General features: G+C 39.8%; 1 protein-coding gene across 1 annotated transcript in view; it reads left to right on the top strand.

The window, feature by feature from the left end:
• Positions 1–21,599, top strand: part of LOC115105115 (cadherin-18-like) — a 228,250-nt gene that overhangs the window by 189,323 nt on the left and 17,328 nt on the right. The window contains exons 9-10 of the mRNA XM_029626750.2: positions 12,609–12,730; positions 15,225–15,342. Of these exons, the coding sequence (XP_029482610.1) occupies positions 12,609–12,730; positions 15,225–15,342 (240 nt within the window). The remainder of the gene's footprint in view (positions 1–12,608; positions 12,731–15,224; positions 15,343–21,599) is intronic.

The following is a 21,599-nucleotide window of genomic DNA, read 5'->3' as shown; positions in this document are numbered from 1 at the left end:
TTTCTTTCTTTCTATTGCTAGGACATTGTGGAACTTATACAATAAATGTGCACATCATATACAGTATAGACTGATATTATGATTTATAAATGTAAAACCGTTTGGTAAGAAAATGCAAAACATACATACAATAAATCAAATATTTGCACATTTATAGCATTGGTTTAAATTGGACAGTCAGACATTTGTGTCCTTAGCTATATTTCCTATTAAATAATCAATTATCAAATTAGTCAATGTTCCACTGTTCTTTGTATTCGTAATATTATGTTGTAAATTCATTAAATCAATTCGGGCCCCGACGACTTCGGGAATTCCTATCAGGCTAATTTGTAATCACAATTAGGCAATCCCTCACCAACTGACGCTGAGGCTGCATACAAATGTGTCTTTATCTCTTTGCCTCTCTTTAGTATGTACAATGGGCATGTTTAAACTTTTCCCATCAATATTGCCAATAATGTTTCTATATCAAGACTGATTTCTTTAAAATGGGCCTTTTTTTTCCCAGACATAGATTGAGGCTAGTCCTGAATTGAAAAGCATAGAGCAGGTAAGAGTTTGACCAATGCAATGGAAACCCCCCCCCCCCCCCCCCCATGCAGGGTACATACAGAAGCTCCTAATTGCCACCCACCAAAATTAGCCTTCATTTAGGCTATTGTTTATATATAGTACCAGTTAAAAGTTTGGACACACCTACTTTTACTTTATTTGTATTATTTTCTATATTGTTTTAATAATAGAAAAGACATGAAACCTATGAAATAACACATATTAATCATGTAGTAACCAAAAAAGTGTTAAACAAATCAAAATATATTTTATATTTGAGATTCTTCAAAGTAGCCACCCTTTGCCTTGATGACAGCTTTGCACATGCTTGGCATTCTCTCAACCAGCTTCATGAGGTAGTCACCTGGAATGTATTTCAATTAAAAAAGTGTGCCTTGTTAAAAGTTCATTTGTGATATTTCTTAATTTCCTTAATTCTTAATTGGCATTTGAGCCAATCAGTTGTGTTGTGACAAGATAAGGGTGGTATACAGAAGACAGCCCTATTTGGTAAAAGACCAAGTCCATATTATGGCAAGAACAGCTCAAATAAGCAAATAGAAAAAACAGTCCATCATTACTTTATTTCACCGGCCTGAACAACAATTCATGTCGCCTATTTGATAAAATATTAAATTTGACCTTTACTACTATCGCCCATAGAAATGCATTGAATAACACATTCATAAATGGCAAAAAAACACAGTCAAAAAATAAATCATAAGGAAAAAGGTTTTGATGTGTCTGTCCTGTATCTAAGAGATACAAAAAAGCTCAAGATATATTTGTGTTTTTGGACACATATTTAACCCACATATATAACTACCTCCATACTTCCATTAGTTTGTATGGGTTACCTTCAGACAAGTCACGAGTCCCATAATATATGTTAGTCTGTAGCTCAAACAGTTCGGACGCTACAGACAGAAGTTGGCACAACAGCATTACCGATTTCAGACGCGTCCTGTGATCCTTGTGGGGGATCGTAGAGAAAAACGTCTTTCATAATAGTTTGCACGCCAAACCATTCGGACGCTACATACATCCTGAGAAGACTGATTTTCGGGATGTCTCATGGTCTGACAAACACCGCAGATATGGAAGGCCAACATAGGTAGATGCAGTGGATTGAGACACAGCACATGCAAAAAACATCTCTAGCTTAAACTGACGGATTTTGATGGGGATTGTTTTATTATGTTGCTTTGATTGACTAACGGGTGATGCAGTAAATATATAGCATAACTGTACTTTATTGTTAAATTACATTTTAATACATCTACAGCAATTGCTAAAAGTGAATATGGAATTATATATCACAGCGTACTCCAAAATATTTTGTGTTTTTATATCACTTGCACTCCCCTAGGCCTAAACAAAGGCTTACAAACTGGCAGTGACTACAGGGCAAACAGATCAAAAGGACAAGGCTAAAAACTCCCCAGTTAAGGGTTTGCGACATGCTGGCACTCTGATCTGTTCCCTATACACATTTAATTTCTAGGGAACTACTACCACAAATCACTTATATTGGTACAGTACTGTAACAGGTGCAAGAAGTATTGCGTCTTATAAGGCACACCTCCAAAATGTGTTAATTAGAGAACTTTAACAATACCATGCATCCACAAAAGGCTGTTGAGTGGTACCGAATCAGTAAATTCCTGTAGATTTGAAAGAAAAGATTTCTAGAGTCCAAAAATACACTATGGTACTGTATTAAGGAGGATGGTACTGAAATCCAGTAAATATAGTCTGTGGGGTGCAGCATTCTCACTAATGGGAGCTCAAAATATGTTAATGAGCCAGAGATTATTTTGCTCCCCACAATGCATTGCTCTTTACAGGACTGTACTGTAATATAGATTATAGCAGCTAAATGTAAAAGTTTTACAGTACATTTACAGCCATTTGTTGGTGTTATGCTACCAGTTTATTCAAACGGGAGTTAGCAATTACCAGATATTTTTTCTAAAGCCAAAAATGACAACTTCTACATTCTGCAGTGAAAATAGCCAAATATATCCAAATCTGATTTTTGTATCCACATTGTGGGCCTGTTAGAACACATATTGTAAATCATGATGGATTTTTCTCCAGATTGTAAACTCATAGTATGTGTATTGTCATATGATATACTGTAGTATCATAACATTTAAAAAGAGATAATGTGTCACTATTGCAGATGGAAAATTATAATCTCGGCATGAAAATCTCAACATGATGCAGAGCAATAACAAAATTCACATAAGTGTTCTCTTGTATCACCTCGAATGATTTCAATATGCTGTTTCAGTAAATTGAGCACCTAATATACATTACATGTACACTGAACAAAAATATGAACGCAACATGTAATGTTTTAAGGCAATCAAACAGGCAAAACCTCAGTACAGAGAGTCGCAATTCAACGACTCAGAATCGAGACATATATGTCAGGGTCTACAGACAATCACGGAAAACAGAGGGAAAAACAGTCACGTCGTGGACACCGACGTCTTGCTCCCAGACAAGTTAAACACCTTCTTCGCCTGCTTTAAGGATAACACAGTGCCATTAATGCGGCCCCCTCCCAAGGACTGTGGGCTCTCCTTCTACATGGCCAATGTGAGTAAGACGTTCAAGTGTGTTAACCCTCGCAAGGCTGGCAGCCCAGACGGTGTCCCTAGCCGTATCCTCAGAGCTTGCGCAGACCAGCTGGCTGGAGTGTTTAAGGACATATTCAATCTCTCCCTATCCCATCTCTCCCTATGTCCACCATTGTTCCTGTACCCAGGAAAGCAAAGGTAACTGAACTAAATGACCTTCGCCCCGCAGCACTCACTTCTGTCATCATGAAGTGCTTTGAGAGGCTAGATGAGGGTTGTATCACCTCTACCTTTCCTGACAATAGATAAATAGATTCACAGACAATGCAATTGCACTAAACACTGCCCTATCCAACCTGGAAAAGAGGAATACCCATTTAAGAATGCTGTTCATTGACTATAGCTCAGCCTTCAACACCCTATTACCCTCCAAGCTCATCATCAAGCTCGGGGCCCTGGGTCTGAAACTCGCCCTGTGCCACTGGGTCCTGGCTGGACAATGACAGGTGGTGAAGGTAGGAAACAACACCTCCACTTCACTGATCCTCAACACAGTGGCTCCAAAAGGGTGCGTACTCAGCTCCCTCCTGTATTCCCTGTTCACCCATGACTCTGTGGTCACACACGCCTCCAACTCAATTATCAAGTTTGCAGACGACACACCTGTAGTAGGCTTGATTACCAACAATGACGAGACAGCCTACAGGGAGAAGGTGAGGGCCCTGGAGGAGTGGCACTAGGAAAATAACCTCTCCCTCAACATGAACAAAACAAAGGTGGACTTCAGGAAAAGGCAGATGGATCCCGCCCCTATTCACATTGACGGGACCATGGAGAAGGTGGAAAGCTTCAAGTTCCTCGGCGTACACATCACTGACGATCTGAAATGGTCAACCTTCACAGACAGTGTGGTGAAAAAGGTGCAACAGCAACCTCAGGAGGCTGAAGACATTTGGCTTGGACCCTAAAACATTCACAAACTTTTACAGATGCACAATTGAGAGCCTCCTGGCGGGCTGTATCACTGCCTGGTATGGCAACTGCACCGCCTGCAATCGCAGGGCTCTTCAGAGGGTGGTGAGGTCTGCCAATACATCACTGCCTACCTTCCAGGACACCTATAGCACCCGATTTCACAGGAAGGCTAAAAAGATAATGAAGGACATCAACCACCCGAGCCACAGCCTGTTCACCCCGTTATCATCCAGAAGACGCGGTCAGTACAGGTGCATCAAAGCTGGGACTGAAAAACAGCTTCTATATCAAGGCCATCAGATTGCTAAATAGCCATCACTAGCCGGCTATCATCAGGTTACTCAACCCTTCACCTTAGAGGCTGCTGCCCTATATACAATCGTCATGGAATCACTGGTCACTTTAATAATGGAACACTAATCACTTTACATAGCTGTTAACATACTGCTTTACTCATTTTATTTGTATATTATGTATTCTATTCTATTGTATTTTGGTCAATGCCACTCCGACATTACTCGTCCTAATATTTAATATTTATATATTTCTTAATTCCATTATTTTACTTGTAGATTTGTGTGTATTATTGTGAATTGTTAGATATTACTGCACTGTTGGAGCTAGGAACACAAGCATTTCACTACACCCACAACAACACCTGCTAAATATGTGTAAAGTTGAAGTCGGAAGTTTACATACACCTTAGCCAAATATATTTAAACTCAGTTTTTCACATCTACTGACATTTAATCCTAGTAAAAATCCCCTGTCTTAGCTCAGTTAGGATCACCACTTTATTTTAAGAATGTGAAATATCAGAATAATAGGAGAGGGAATTATTTATTTCAGCTTTTATTTATTTATTTACATTCCCAGTGGGTCAGAAGTTTACTTACACTCAATTAGTATTTGTTAGCATTGCCTTTAAATAGTTTAATTGGGTCAAACGTTTCAGGTTGCCTTCCAAAAGCTTCCCACAATAAGACTTTTTCTATTGTATTATTGACTGTATGTTTGTTTATTCCATGTGTAACTCTGTGTTGTTGTTTGTGACACAGTGTTTTGCTTTATATTGGCCAGGTCGCAGTTGAAAATGAGAACTTGTTCTCAACTAGCCTACTTGGTTTAATAAAAAATTATGAAAAAAATAAGTTAGGTGAATTTTGGCCCATTACTCCTGACAGAGCTGGTGTAACTGAGTCAGGTTTGCTTCGCTTTATCTTGGCCAGGTCGCAGTTGAAAATGAAAACTTGTTCTCAACTAGCCTACTTGGTTAAAACCTCTTGCGTCCCCCCGACACGCAGGCGTCCCATCTAGACATCTGGAAATGCAAATGCGCTACGCTAAATGCTAATAGCACTCGTTAAAACTCAAACGTTCATTAAATCACACATGCAGGGTACTGAATTAAAGCTACACTCGTTGTGAATCCAGCCAACAAGTCAGATTTTTAAAATGCTTTTCGGCGAAAGCATGAGAAGCTATTATCTGATAGCATGCAACACCCCAAAAGACCCGCAGGGGACGTAAAAAACAAAATAATTAGCATACACAAAACGCACAAATAAAATATAAAACATTCATTACCTTTGACAATCTTCTTTGTTGGCACTCCTAGATGTCCCATAAACATCACTATTGGGTCTTTTTTTCCCGATTAAATCGGTCCATATATAGCCTAGATATCGATCTATGAAGACTGTGTGATCAAGGAAAAAAACTGCGTTTTATAACGCAACTTAATTTTTTTAAATTAAAAAAGTCGACGATAAACTTTCACAAAACACTTCGAAATACTTTTGTAATGTAACTTTAGGTATTAGTAAACGTTAATAATCGATCAAATTGATCACGAGGCGATGTATATTCTATAGCTGTACGTCTTGAAATAATGTCCGGGTAAATCTCAACCAAAATATCCGGTCTGAGACCGGAAGAAATGGGCTGTCTCTTGTTCGTTTGACCAAGAAACAAAGCCCAGGCAAATGACAAGACTGATTGTCATCGTGTGGAAGCTGTAGGTATTGCAACCTCGGCCCCATTTAATGTGGTTTCTATTCAACAATACGTTCAAGTGGCGCATTGATATATTTTCCCATTTTCAGTGATCAGATTTTCCCGCGCTTTTCGATGAAACGCACGTTCTGTTATAGTCACAGCCGTGATTTAACCAGTTTTAGAAACGTCTGAGTGTTTTCTATCCACACATACTAATCATATGCATATACTATATTCCTGGCATGAGTAGCAGGGCGCTGAAATGTTGCGCGATTTTTAACAGAATGTTCGAAAACGTAGGGGGTAGGATCAACAGGTTAAATAAAAAATAATGAACAAAATAAGTTAGGTGAATTTTGGCCCATTACTCCTGACAGAGCTGATGTAACTGAGTCAGGTTTGCTATTGTGTTGTGTGACAAAACTGTATATTTTAGATTGGCCTTTTATTGTCCCCAGCACAAGGTGCACCTGTGTATTTATCATGCTTTTTAATCAGTTTCTTGATACGCCCCACCTGTCAGGTAGATGGATTATCTTGGCAAAGTGGAAATGCTCACTAACAGGGATATAAAGAAATTATAAATAAGCTTTTTGTGCATTTGAAAAATGTCTGCAATCTTTTATTTCAGCTCATGAAACATGGGACTGCCACATTACATGTTTTGTTTATGTTTTTGTTCAGTATACAGTACTTGCATAAATGCATGAATTTTCCCTTGAATGCATCAATGAAATCAGAGCTGTTATTCGTTAGCCAGAGAGAATGGTCCATATACACATGAATGGACACCGGCACATGGTTTAGTAGACTGGGCCCTTACTCTGATATGCTGAATAATCACCTATGCAAGCTTGGGGACCAAATGATCCATCAACCACAACATGAATGAACTAAAACATACTAAAATATATTGTTTTTTATGTTTCTTTGGCTTCCAAGTTAAGAAACATATTGCTTCATGACTTCTCCTACTTCTAGAATATCTTGCTGAATAGTTTAGTTTTTTGTTTTATTAGAAAATCTAATGTAGAAACAGTGTGATACAAGTCCATTTTAAGTACACAATATGTCTTTGGTGTGCAAAGTAAGATGCATTGGAAACCAATTTATCAGTTTATGTTTTCTTTACTTAAAGGACCTGTATTCATAAAGCGCCTCAGAGTATGAGTGCTGATATTGGATCAGTTTTGCAGTTAAGATCTTAATTAATATGATTAGCCAATGTGAACAGGGGATAACATGATCTTAGATCACAGAGCAAATTATCCAGATAAATAAATAACACTGAGTCTTAAATCAACACTGGAAGTGTGGAGTCTGTGGACCCATATACACATCGGAACAGTGTTAAATGAACACACTGTTAAGTGCATGGTGTGACAAACTCATTCCATAGACAGCCTAGTGTTTGCAGGTTTTTGTTTTATCCTTTCAATTAAGCCCTAGACAACCAGATGTGGGGAGATCCTCACTAATTAGTGACCTTTTTCCTCACCCATCTACACACAATAACCCATAATCACAATGTGAAAACATGTTTTAAGAATTTTTTTCACATTTATTGAACCTTAAATACAGAAATATTGCCTTTACATAAGTATTCATACCCCCTAGTCAATACTTTGTAGAAGCACCTTAGGCTTTGAGTCATTTGGGTATGTCTTTGTCAGATTTGAAAATCTGGATTTGGCCATTTTCTCCCATTCTTCCTTGCAGATTTTCTCAAGGTTGTTCAATTAGAGGGGGAGTGGCAGTGAACAGAAATCTTCAAGTCTTTCCACAGATTATCAATGGCATTCAAGTCTGGGCTTTCATGGACTTTCACATTCTTGTTCTGAAGCCAATCCAGCATTGAATTGCTGAATGCTTTGGGTCATTGTCCTGTTGGAACCTACATCTTTACCCCCAATCTAAGGTTGTTAGCACTCTGAAGCAGGTTTTTTATCAAGGATTTGTCTGTATTTGGCTCCATTCATTGTTCCCTCTATCCTTAGCAGTCTTCCAGTCCCTGCCGCTGAAAAGTGTCCTCACAGCATGATGCTGCCACTACCATGATTTGCGGTAGGAATGGTGTTAGATGGGTGATGAGATGTGTGTGGTTTTCTCCAGACATTTTCTTTCAGGCCAAAGAGTTACATGTTTGTCTCATCAGACCACAAACTATTTTGCCTCTCAAAGTCTTTCACATACCTTTATGTAAACTGGTGGTCTTGTGCCTTTTTACCAGGTGTGGCTTCCATCTGGCCACTCTCCCATAAAACCCAGATTGGTGTAGAGCCTGTTGTACTTTTGGCAGGATCTCCCAACTCAGCCAAAGAACTCTGTAGTTCTGTCAGAGTGGTCATTGGCTTCTTGGTCACCTCCCTTACCAACACCTTTCTAACCCTAACCCTAACCCATTTTGGTCGGATGGCTAGCTCTAGGCAGAGTTGAGGTAGTTCCATACTTTTTACATTTCCCAATGATGGAGACCACTATGCTCTTGGAAACTTCCAACACTAGAAATTGTTTTATACCCTTCCCAAGATATATGCCTCATCACAATTATATCTCGGAGAGCTACAGCCATATCCTTGACTTCATGGTATAGTTTCTCCTCGGATATGCAGTGTCAACTGTTGAATATTATATAGAAAGGTGTGTTTTTTTCTAAATCATATCCACAGGTGGATTTCAATCAAGTTGTGTTTACAGAATCAAGGATGCTCAAAATAAATTGTATGCACCTGAGCTCTGTTTTTCGAGTGACAGCAAAGGGGTGTGAATACTTATGTAAATGAGATATTTCTGTGTTTCATTTTCAATACATTTGCTAAAATATCTAGAAACATGTTTTGACTTTGTCATTATGGGGTATTGTGTGTAGATGGGTGAGAGAGACAAAAATCGAATTAATACAGTTTGAATTCAGGATGTAACACAACAAAATGGAATAAGTCAAGGGGTCTGAATACTTTTTGAAGGCACTGTATAACAAAATACTATATGTTTTTCATAAGGCCTTATTTTGAGGGCCTAGTTTTACCCTAATACAGTGGCCTGCAACTCATACACATCACATTGAACCAAAACCACGCCCATCACTATCTTATTCCCCAACATGCTCTATTGCAGGTTTAGACTTGTTTGTTTAGATATCTACAGTGCATTCAGAAATGATTTGGATCCCTTGACTTTTTCCATATTTTGTTAAGTTACCGCCTTAATCTAAAATGTATTAACAAATGATTTCCCTCATCAATCTACACACAATATCCCATAATGACAAAGCGAAAACAGGTTTTTACAAATTTTGCAAATGTATAATTTTTTTTTGAAATGCATTATTATTTTACAGACGTATTCAGACCCTTTGCTATGAGACTCAAAATTGAGCTCAGGTGCATCCTGTTTCCATCTTCCTTGAGCATTTCTGCAACTCGATTGGAGTCCACCTGTGGTAAATTCAATTGATTGGACATGATTTGGAAAGGCACACAACTGTCTATATAAGGGCCCACAGTTGACAGGGCATGTCAGAGCAAAGACCAAGCCATGAGGTCGAAGGAATTGTCTATACAGCATTGTGTCGAGGCACAGATCTGGGGAAGGGTACCAAAACATTTCTGCAGCATTGATGGTCCCCAAGAACACAGTGGCCTCCATCCTTCTTAAATGGAAGACGATTGGAACCACCAAGACTCTTCCTAGAGTTGGTCGACCGACCAAACTAAGCAATGGGAGAAGGGCCTTGGTCAAAAACCCGATTGTCTCTCTGACAGAGCTCCAGAGATCTTCTGTGAGATGGGAGAACCTTTCAGAAGGAATGGTAGAGTGTCTAGACGGAAGTCACTCCTTAGTAAAAGGAACATGACAACCTGCTTGGAGTTTGCCAAAAGGCACCTAACGGACACTCAGACCATGAGAAACAAGATTCTCTGGTCTGATGAAACCAAAAGGAACTATTTGGCCTGAATGGCAAGAGTTACATCTGGAGGAAACCTAGCACCATCCCTATGGGGAACTATATTTTTCAGCTGCAGGGACTGGGAAACTAGTTAAAATCGAGGGAAGTATGAACAGAGCAAAATACAGAGAGATCCTTGATGAAAACTCCTCCAGAGCACTCAATACCTAAGACTAGGGCGAAGGTTCACCTTCTAACAGGACAATGACCCTGAGCACACAGCCAAGCCAATGCAGGAGTGGCTTCGGGACAAGTCTCTAAATGTCCTTGAGTGGCCCAGCCAGAGCCCGGACTTGAACCTGATTGAACATCTCTGGAGAGACCTAAAAATAGCTGTGCAGCGACAATCCCCATCCAACCTGACAGAGCTTTAGAGGACCTGCAGAGAAGAATTGGAGAAACTCCCCAAATCCTTCACAAAGATAAATAACATTCAATTATGCACCGGTTATTTAAATGTTTGTTCCATTTTAAATACAGGAATCTAACGATGGCATGCATTCTGAATGCAGGATGCTGGTAAATATAATATTCAACTGTTGGATAGCTTTGCTTCTGATGGACTCCATTCAAAATTAGACATCACTTTGCAAGCCATTATAAAGTGACTTGAAGGTAGGGTTGCAAAATTCAGGCAACTTTTTTAAATTCCCATGTTTTCCAGAAACCCTGTTTGGAAGTTTCTTGGAAACAGAAGCAGGAAATCAAAATCCTTCAACCAGGACTTCAACTAAGTCTCCTGAATTTTGCAACCCTACTTGCAGCCCTGATGTGGGCTGTGTTATGAAATGGGGTACAATTATACACTTTAATTAGTGATGTTACGTTTGATGCCAGCTAATCGCTAAGCAGTGTACCTCGAAGCAGTGTGCCGATGCCTTCATCACTTTATCAGAAGTACTTTATCAATGGCGTCTGGAGCTTTGTTTCGTCGCACAACCACCTGATTGGTTTGGAAGAAAACAAAAAGGACGTGCTTCGGGGTGCGGGACTTCATCTATAGTAATTTGACTGCTCTAAATGATTTTGACCAGCAGGTGCCAGTAGCGTACACTGTGTTGATCAAAGCCTTGAGTAATGCACCTATTTTCGATACAATTGGCGGGAAACCTTCATTTCCCCATCACTACTTATAACTAAATGCACAAACGATGATCTTACAGGCTACCACTACAGTGACAATTGTCTGTACCCCTTTTGGGAAAAAATCAACATCTTTTTTTTCTGAGAGTGTAATGCAATGACCTGAAACTCATCGTTTACACAACATGAGGCCTGCAAATCACATTATTCCGGCTTGTAAAGGGATTCCTATTGGAATTCATTGAGTGTGGGAAATCCAAGATTTGACTATTTTAATCACCCGCAACCTGTTTTCAAAACGACAGCCAGGGTTGGGAATACTAAGTTATTATATTACCTAAAGCATCTGAACTGGAACAACTGTTTCAGTAATGTGTGCAACAAATCCATGTAAGATATTGGATTAGTTTAGAAAATGTTTGTAATTTGTATTTGAGTTGCATAAACTCAATTAATTAATCAATCAATTGCGCAAATATACATATTGAAACAATAAAATAAATATACCTGCAATAGAGCATGGTGGGTAAATATGATAATGATGTTTTTTTTTTCAAAACAATCTTAATGAGTTTCAGGCCCATGTTTTAGGTTAAAACTAGGCCCGCAAAATAAGGCCTTGTGAAATATGTATTGTGTTGTGTTAAATATGTTTTTGGATGGTAACTGGATGAAACAATATCAAACTATCAAGACCAAAGTATAAAGAAATGACTGTTGCTTCTATATTGATAAAGTTTGATCATAAAGTTACTGGTCCCCTACCCCAGGGAAGACAGCGTTTTTTGATTTAACACCGTGTTCATTGTATTTTATTTAACACTGGAGAATTTGCTGTCCAGCACTCCTACTCCAAGATGCTTTAAAAATATGATATCCTTGTGATTCTTCTACATCCTTGTGAATATATTTGTTCAAAGATGTATGCTATATATCTGGGGTTTATTTAATGTTTTAATAAAAACTTGAACCCACTCTTGAACTTCTAAAACTAGAGAGAAAGTATTTTTAATTGTAACAAACCTAAATATTTTCAAATAACTACCCCTTGTCTGGCCCACATATTGATTTCAACAAACAAATCGTTAAATATCTGTACGGCCCTTGCTTGAATTTCGAAATCCTGAGGTGGCCCTTGAGCCCAAAATTTTGCCCACCTCTGCCATATAGATGTAGGATCTTAATTGTATCTGTATTGTCGCAGCAAAATAATCCTGCAGCAACAGGACTTGAATGTTTTTTTCATAATGTTGCTTGATCGTAGTTTTAGGCTACATGAAAAGTGGAATATTGTTAACCAACTGTGTTGGTGCATTTTTTTGTGAATATATGTAAATCACAAAGCTCATTTTCATTACTGTGGTGCAGGAAAATTATTCAGACCTGCCTAACTTCTCTACCTATTCTCCCTTGTGTGTTTTAATATTATTTATGAGTGTTTGTGTTGATGTTTTATCCAGACAACCCCAGCCTACTCAGCCACGTCCCAGTCACGGTGCAGGTGTTGGATGTGAACGACAACCCTCCTGAAATTAAAACAGATGAGGAGGTCGTTGTTTGTGAGAGCTCGAGACCAGGACAGGTGAGCATCATGCACGTACACATGAGTGGAGGGGGCGGTGATAAGGTGCAGTTAATACATTTTTAAGTTTAATCGTGTCACCATGGCAACAAAACCTTGAGTTAAAGAAAATAAGTATATTTTATTTAAAAAATTGAGGGGGGTTCATAAAGTTTGAGTTTGAATGAAAACCTCAATATATGAAACTCGTCAATATTAAACAGATTATGGCAGTAGGCAGATTATGCAACAGTCATGTAAACACCTTACAGTACTCTGTTAATCTTAATTGGCATGAAGTCAAAATCGGGGGTAAGCATACGCTGATTAAACATCTGTTTTTCTGAGAAATCTTTCAAATTATTAGGACATGTAAACACCTTAATCGGCATTCCAGCTGTGTATTTGATCTGCGTATGTGCCAGCGCCAGTAGCGCAAGCCTTCCTCGTTAACGCGAGTGAAGTGAGTTCAGAACAATTGAATGTATGCGTTTTAGGAATAGTTTTCACATACAAACTTTATTGGTCAGAACTCAGAATCAAATATACTTCCCAAAAATAACATCGTAGATGTGGTAGAGTGCCATCAGGTAGCCTGATTTCAGATGTGTCCATGTAAACATTTACATTTACATTTAAGTCATTTAGCAGACGCTCTTAACATAATTATTAGGGAAATTGTTCTTCTTATTAGGGAAATTGTTCTTGCAAGAAGAAATTGTTCTTCTTGCAAAGCATGTAAACATTTTAATCAGACTACTTTATTATATCAATCCAGAATAATCGCATTATTGTGTGCATGTAACCGTATTCAATAACAAATCATTTTCTGTAAAAAGTCGAGGGATGGGGCTGGAGAAATGTAACTGAATTTTACCATTCAGTGCCTTTTGAGAAGTTTAACTTGTTAAACAAAATGTTTTTAAGTATATTTCACATAATTTTAACATTTTGTCATAAAGGGCAGATATTCAACTTCATAAAAAAATGTTTCCCATCTGAAGGCGTTAAATAACAAAAGACTATAGTAATTGCCTATTAAGTGCCAAATAAAGTAACAGGTTTGTCCATAACATCTTAAATCAGCCATAAATCCCCTTGTGACCGGAATGAAAGCGTGTTGTGTGCAACAGGGAGGGGCAATTGAATGCAAGCTTAAAAAAAAACAGATGTGACGTGTTATGCTCGACCTGCTCAGTTTTCCAACACAAAACACCAGAAATTGGTTAAAGGAGTAGAACCAGTTCAACTGCTTTTACACTATGATTTGACTACTAAATGTTCAATATGTATTGGTTACGGCTAGGGTTAAGGTTAGAGTTAGGGCTAGGGCTAGGGTTATGGTTAGTAGATAATTAGTTGAAATGTTGCTGATAGTCTGTAGACTATCCAAATAAAGTGTTAATATTTCATATTTAGTTTCACCATTTTAAAACTAGAGTTCAGTTCACGTAACAGTGTTGACCTTAAAGGTCCCAAACAGTCAAAATCATTGGATACAATTAGGATAAAAATTTAAGTAGAACTGCCAAAGTATGAAAAATTATTGTTGCTTCTTACGTTGATAAAGTTTGATCATAAAGTTACTGGTCTTCTCCCCCATATCATTTGGATTCAGGAGGCGGGAAAGAGGCAGGATTATTAAGGTATTTTTGTGAAATCACAAAAAGCCTTATGTTAATGCACCAATGGTATCGTCTTATTCTTCTACCTAATTTAAATAAGTACCGCCTTGTAACAAACATTGCAGCAGGCGTGTTCGCAGAGGGGTGTGGTTTACATAGCTAGGTAGCTAGTCTACTAGTGCTAAAATATAATTAGAGGTTTACTCTATTCATTCAAGGCAAATATACTAGTAACTGGCTAGCTAGGGAAGAGTTGTCAAACTCTGAAGCAGTCATTACATCAAGATACATGCCAAACGGAAAAGTTATACAATCTTATTGACATCATCGATAGTCATGCTCCAGTATATCAAAATCATCTGATAGTCAGTATACATATTTCATGACAAGTAGCCTGTAAAGTTGTACAATTATGAATTATAAATCCGCTGCAAATGTTTTAAACTGTGGTTCACATCATATTGCGTATCGAGGACGGACTTCTGGATGTTTAGTTGTTAGTTAAGCATGAACGTACAGATGTAGGATCTTAATTTGATCACTCTTTTGTTACTGAGAAGTTTACTGCACTTTACTGCTTTTGTGATTTACATAAATTCACTGAAAACCCACACCAACACAGTTATATTAACAGTATTGCACTTATCATGTAGCCTACTTTTGGCCAGCTTAACCACTGATCAAGCAACATTATGGAACAAACGTTCAAATCCTGTTACTGCAGGATTATTTTTGATGTGACAATAAAGGTCAAATTAAGATCCAACATTTTGTAAGCAGCCGACCATAAAATGTGCCTACATTTTGGTTTGCACTGTTTTTAATATGAAGACAGGTCATGACTCATTATTAGTTAGCTATTGATGTTGTTCTTTCCTGATAAACAACAGGTGATTCAGACTATCGCTGCAGTGGATAAGGATGACTTTGCGAACGGCCAGCGATTCTCCTTCTCTTTGCTGAGCGGAATCCCTGTCAACCCCAACTTCACCCTCAAGGACAATGAAGGTATTTATTGCGTTCAATATAGTCTGTGTGCATTTCTTATGAGTTTTCTCTAGCTATGCCCTTTGGCTAAACCTCCACCCAAGGTTTCACATTCAACCACTCAATACCAGATCTCTTTAGATACCTGCTACTTGTAAATATACATAGCTTGATTGTCAAACACATCACAGTTAGGCACTGTTGACATTTCAGGGAAGGAAATTTCAATGAGGGCTCATATTATGTGATTTCCTCAAAACATTAGAGTGCATAAAGGGATTGGAATAGAATGCTTGGGACTGTTGTTGTTGTCAGACAGATTACTTGCTTTAGTCCGTGCCTCTCTCTCTCTCATTGCTTTAGTCCGTGCCTCTCTCGTGGTACTGCTCTACCACTTGCCTTATTGTATTGTGTACCAAGGCAGAGGCCGAGTGAGCAGTGAATAGTTACCATGGCAACTGGCAGTCAGGGGTGAGTGTCAGGGGAATAGATAGGCTACTTATCTTAGCTCTAAGACCCACAGGTTGGTTTCTGTGTTGCAATCATGAGGCTTTTACACTCTCTTCTGCGGACGATAGACCCCATAGGTAGGTATCCCTGGGAGATGAGAGTTCACAGATCTCTGGATGGATCCCTGAGGGAGAAAGAGGAAGGGGAAAGAAGCGAAAGAAAATCAATGCGATAATAGGAGATAAGGCTGTTGAGCCTTTATAGTACCTTAGGTCCACACCACCAATACAGACCAGAGACGATGAATGTGTCCCAGATGGCACCCTATTCTACTATATAGTTGTTAACCAAAGCCCTATGGGCCTGGGTCAAAGTAGTTCACCATAAAGGGAATAGGGTGCCATTTAGGATGCAGACCTTACCGTAGCTCTGTACCATCCGCCTCCTCTGTGCACCTTCCCTTTATAAACCCAGCCCAGAGACTGGATTTACCGTGTTTATCCAAGTGGCACTTGCAGACCCTCCTCACCTCCTCTCAACCTATACCTTCCATGGAGGTAGTTAGGTCAACAACCAAAAGTACTGACTGGTCTGGAGTGTTTAATGTTGAGGTAAATAAAGTGACAAGGGTGCAATTACGGCCTGCAATTCAGGGAGTTCCTTTATGTGGGCATTCCTGCGTCTGCAGGAACCCATAATAATTTTCTATTGGTCAATTTTTAAGCTAGGACAAGCAGAAGGTGGGGCGCTCCAGTACAGTAGGTGGCGTAAATGCATAATAAAGGTGGATGCCAGCCGCCGATAAACTCCACAGAATGAGGGGGTGGTGTCAACAACTGTCGCTAGCTAGCTGTACACAGTTAGACAGTGTCCTTCGTCCCCGCCTGTCGTGCACTGTTTCCCGACGGCGTGGGCAGGTATTCGTCAGGCGGTAGCAAAGGACTCTGTGTGCTAGCTTAGCTAGGCTGGTACACAGCAGGCGGAAGCAACACCGTCTGCTAGCTCTAGCTCTAGCACATTGTGTTCCTAACTTGTAAGATAGACAGTTTGCTAACACTAGGAACTCAAGCCTTTTTGTTCACCTAACCTAGAATTCCTTACACTCAAATGCCGAAAGCATTATCTACCAAGAGAGTTATCTTCGATTATAGTCACAGCCGTGTATATCCACCCCCAAGTAGATACCTCGACGGCCCTGAAATAACTTCACTGGACTCTATGTAAACTGGAAACCATATATCCTGAGATTGCTTTATTGTAGCTGGGGATTTTAACAAAGCTAATCTGAGAACATGGCTTCCTAAATTCTATCAGCATATCGAAGGCGCGACACGAGCTGGTAGCTTTCTGGACCATTGCTACTCTAACTTCCTTGATGCATACAAAGCCTTCCCCCCCTTTGGCAAATCTGACCATGACTCAATTTTGTTGCTCCCAGCCTATAGACAGAAACTAAAACATGAAACGCCCATGCTCAGGTCTATCCAGTGCTGGTCTGGCAAATCGGATTCCACGCTTCAAGATTTCTTCAATCACGTGGACTGGAATGTGTTCTGGGTAGCCTCAGACGATAACATTGATGTATAAGCTGACTCTGTGAGTGAGTTTATTAGCAAGTGCATCGGTGATGTTGTACCCACGGTGACTATTAAAACCTTCCCTAACCAGAAACCATTGATTGATGGCAGCATTCGTGCAAAACTGAAAGCACCAACCACCGCTTTTAATCATGGCAAGGCGACTGGAAACATGACAGAATACAAACAGTGTAGCTATTCCCTCTGTCAAACAAGCAAAGCATCAGTATAGAGACAAAGTAGAGTCGCAATTCAACGGCTCAAACACGAGACGTATGTGGCAGGGTCTACAGTCAATCACGGATTACAAAAAGATTATCGCCCCGTAGCACTCACTTCTGTCATCATGAATTGCTTTGAGAGACTAGTCAAGAATCATATCCTCTCCATCCTACCCGATACACTAGACCCACTCCAATTTGTTTACCGCCCCAATAGGTCCACAGACCACGCAATGCCATCACGCTGCACACTGCCCTATCCCATCTGAACAACAGGAATACCTATTGAAGAATGCTGTTCATTGACTACAGCTCTGCATTTAACACCATAGTACCCTCCAAACTCGTCATTAACCTGGAGGCCCTGGATCTCGACCCCGCCCTGTGAAACCGGGTCCTGGACTTTCTGACGGGCCGCCCCCAGGTGGTGAGAGTAGGAAACAACATCTCCATCCTGCTGATCCTCAACACTGGGGCCCCACAAGGTTGCGTTCTCAGCCCTCTGCTGTACTCCCTGTTCACCCATAACTGCGTGGCCAAGCACGCCTCCAACTCAATCATCAAGTTTGCAGACGACACTATAGTGGTAGGCTTGATTACCAACAATGACGAGACTGCCTATAGGGAGGAGGTGAGGGCCCTCAGAGTGTGGTGTCAGGAAAAGAACCACTCACTCAACGTCAATGAAACAAAGGAGATGATCGTGGACTTCGGGGAACAGCAGAGGGAGTATCCCTCCATCCACATCGACAGGACAGTAGTGGAGAAGTTGGAAAGTTTTAACTTCCATGAAGTACAAATCACAAACAAACTGAAATGTTCCACCCACACAGAGAGAGTGTTGTGAAGAAGGAGCAACAGCACCTCTTCAACCTCAGGAGGCTGAAGACATTTGGCTAAAACACTCACAAACTTTTACAGATGCACAATCAAGAGCATCCTGTTGGGCTGTATAACCGCCTGGAACGGCAACTGCTCCACCCACAACCGCAAGGCTCTCCAGATGGTAGTGCGGTCTGCACAACACATCACCGGGGGCAAACTACCTGCCCTCCAGGACACCACCCGATGTCACAGGAAGGCCAAAATTATCATCAAGGACAACAACCACCCGAGCCACTGCCTGTTCACCCCGCTATTATCCAGAAGGCGAGGTCAGTACAGGTGCATCAAAGCTGTGACCGAGAGACTGAAAAATATCTTCTATCTCAAGGCCATCAGACCGTTAAACAGCCATCACTAACATAGAGTGTCTGCTGCCAATTTACAGACTCAAATCTCTGGCCACTTTAATACAAAAAAAATTGATTTAATTTAGGTATCACTAATCACTTTAAAAAAACGCAACTTTAATGATGTCTACATATCCTAAATTACTCATCTCATTTGTATATACTGTATTCTATACCATCTACTGCATCTTGCCTATGCCGCACGGCCATCGCTCATCCATATATTTATATGTACATATTCTTATTCATGTAGAAACCAATGGGATGTTCGTGGGGGGGGGGGCATTCATGTAGGAATCAATGGGATGCTCAAGGGAATGCTCACGTGCAGGAATGCTCCAAATTGCAGGCTGCAGTTGCACTTAATTGAAAACAGTGGTCGAAATGTGTTTATGTGTGAAACTAAAAATGATGCAAAATAGTATGCATGCAACTGGGTTTGCCCTTGAATTGTCTGTCCAACTTGACATCATGTTTTCTTCCAATTTTAGATAGTCTGTGACTTGTGTGTACCTATCTCTGAACAATTTCCTTCTCAGGATTGATCAAATGTGCCTATATCTTACCTTTGTCGATTGTGGCTTGATTTGATTAAATTATACTAATACACTCTTGTAAAAATGTGGGTTCTACCTAGAACCCTATATCTAACCCTCTATGAACGCTTCTACCAAGAACAATTTTATCCTCTAAAGGTTCTTCTTAGAACCTTCTAATTAAATCAAATCAAAGTTTATTTGTCACATGCGCCGAATACAACAGGTATGGACCTTACAGTGAAATTCTCACTTACAGGCCCTAACCAACAATGCAATTCTTAAGTAAAGAATAGGTCATAGGTGAACAATAGATTAGTAAAGAAATAAAAAACAACAGAAAAAGACATTGAAAAATAACAGTAGTGAGGCCAAATACAGTAGCAAGGCTATAACAGTAGCGAGGCTAAATACAGTGCCTTGCGAAAGTATTCACCCCCTTTGGCATTTTTCCTATTTTGTTGCCTTACAAACTGGAATCAAAATAGATTTATTGGGAGTTTGTATCATTTGATTTACAAAGAAAACTTAAGCGTGCAAAACTTTTCATCCCACCAAAGTCAATACTTTGTAGAGCCCAGTCTCAAATCTCTGGAAGACTGAAACAGGTTTCCCACAAGAATTTCCCTGTATTTAGCACCTTCCTTCAATTCTGACCAGTTTCCCAGTCCCTGCTGATGAAAAACATCCCCACAGCATGATGCGGCCACCACCATGCTTCACTGTGGGGATGAAGTTCTCGGGGTGATGGGAGGGGTTGTTTTTGTGCCAGAGATAGGTTTTCCCTTGATTGTAAAAAAGCAAAATTTTAGTCTCATCTGACCAGAATACCTTCTTCCATATGTTTGGGGAGTCTCCCACATGCCTTTTGGCATACACCAAACGTGTTTGCTTATTTTTTCTTTTAAGAAATTGTTTTTTTATGGCCACTCTTCCATAAAGCCCAGCTCTGTGGAGTGTACGGCTTAAAGTGGTCCTATGGAGAGATACCCCAATCTCTGATGTAAAGCATTGCAGCTCCTTCAGGGTTATCTTTCGTCTCTTTGTTGCCTCTCTGATTAATGCACTCCTTGCGTGGTCCGTGAGTTTTGGTGGGCGGCCCTCTCTTGGCAGGTTTGTTGTGGTGCCATATTCTTTCCATTTTTTAATAATGGATTTAATGGTGCTCTGTGGGCTGTTCAAAGTTTCGGATATTTTTTTATGTACTTCTCCACAACTTTGTCCCTGACCTTTTTGGAGAGCTCCTTGGTTTTCATGGTGCCTCTTGCTTGGTGGTGCTCCTTGCATAGTGGCGTTGCAGACTCTGGGGCCTTTCAGGACAGGTGTAGATTGCACATAATTATTAATTATTATAATTGTTATTTCTGAAGGTAATTGGTTGCACCAGATCTTATTTAGGGGGTGAATACATATGCACGCTCCACTTTTCCGTTTAATTTATTTTTTGAATTTTTTTAAATAAGTATTTTATTTTATTTCACTTCACCAATTTGGAATATTTTGCGTATGTCCAACATGATGTCCAAATAAATACCAATTTAAATTACAAGTTGTATGCAACAAAATAGGAAAAACACCAAGGGGGTGAGTACCTTTGCAAGGCACTGTACATGCACCGGTTAGTCGGGTTAATTGAGTTAGTATGTACATGTAGGTATGGTTAAAGTGACTATGCATATATGATAAACAGAGAGTAGCAGTAGCGTAAAAGGGGGGGTGATGGGTGGCGGGACACAATGCAGATTGTTCAGGTAGCCAATGTGCGGGGGCACCGTTTAGTCGGGCTAATTGAGGTAGTATGTACATGAATGTATAGTTAAAGTGACAATCCATATATGATAAACAGAGAGTAGCAGCAGCGTAAAAGAGGGGTTGGGAGGGGTCGGGACAATGCAAAGAGTCCTGGTAGCCATTTGATTACCTGATCACTCTATGAAGAGTTCTACCGATAACCCTTTTATCGTTGAAGGGTTCTTCCTATAACCCTTGATGAACGGTTCCACCGTAATTAGGAGTACTATCTTGGATTCACTTTCTGTTAGTGTGAGTTCCTTCCTCAAAAACTCATCAATAGTTCCTATTCCCATTCGTTTGCAATACAGACTCCCACTCTCTGTCTCTTCACGTGGCCATTTTACCCTTTTACTTCTCTTTATCCATTAACAAAGCATGTTTCTTGTTTAGTCGTACTGAAATGCCACTATTTCATTTTTTAAAATTATTATCTTTAACTGCTTTGCTGGAAAAATAGCCTAAAGTAAG

This window comes from Oncorhynchus nerka, linkage group LG22 (assembly GCF_034236695.1).
Source record: "Oncorhynchus nerka isolate Pitt River linkage group LG22, Oner_Uvic_2.0, whole genome shotgun sequence".
Taxonomy (NCBI): domain Eukaryota; kingdom Metazoa; phylum Chordata; class Actinopteri; order Salmoniformes; family Salmonidae; genus Oncorhynchus; species Oncorhynchus nerka.
Note: the sequence above shows the minus strand (reverse complement) of the source record. Positions and strands in the feature narration are given on the sequence as shown.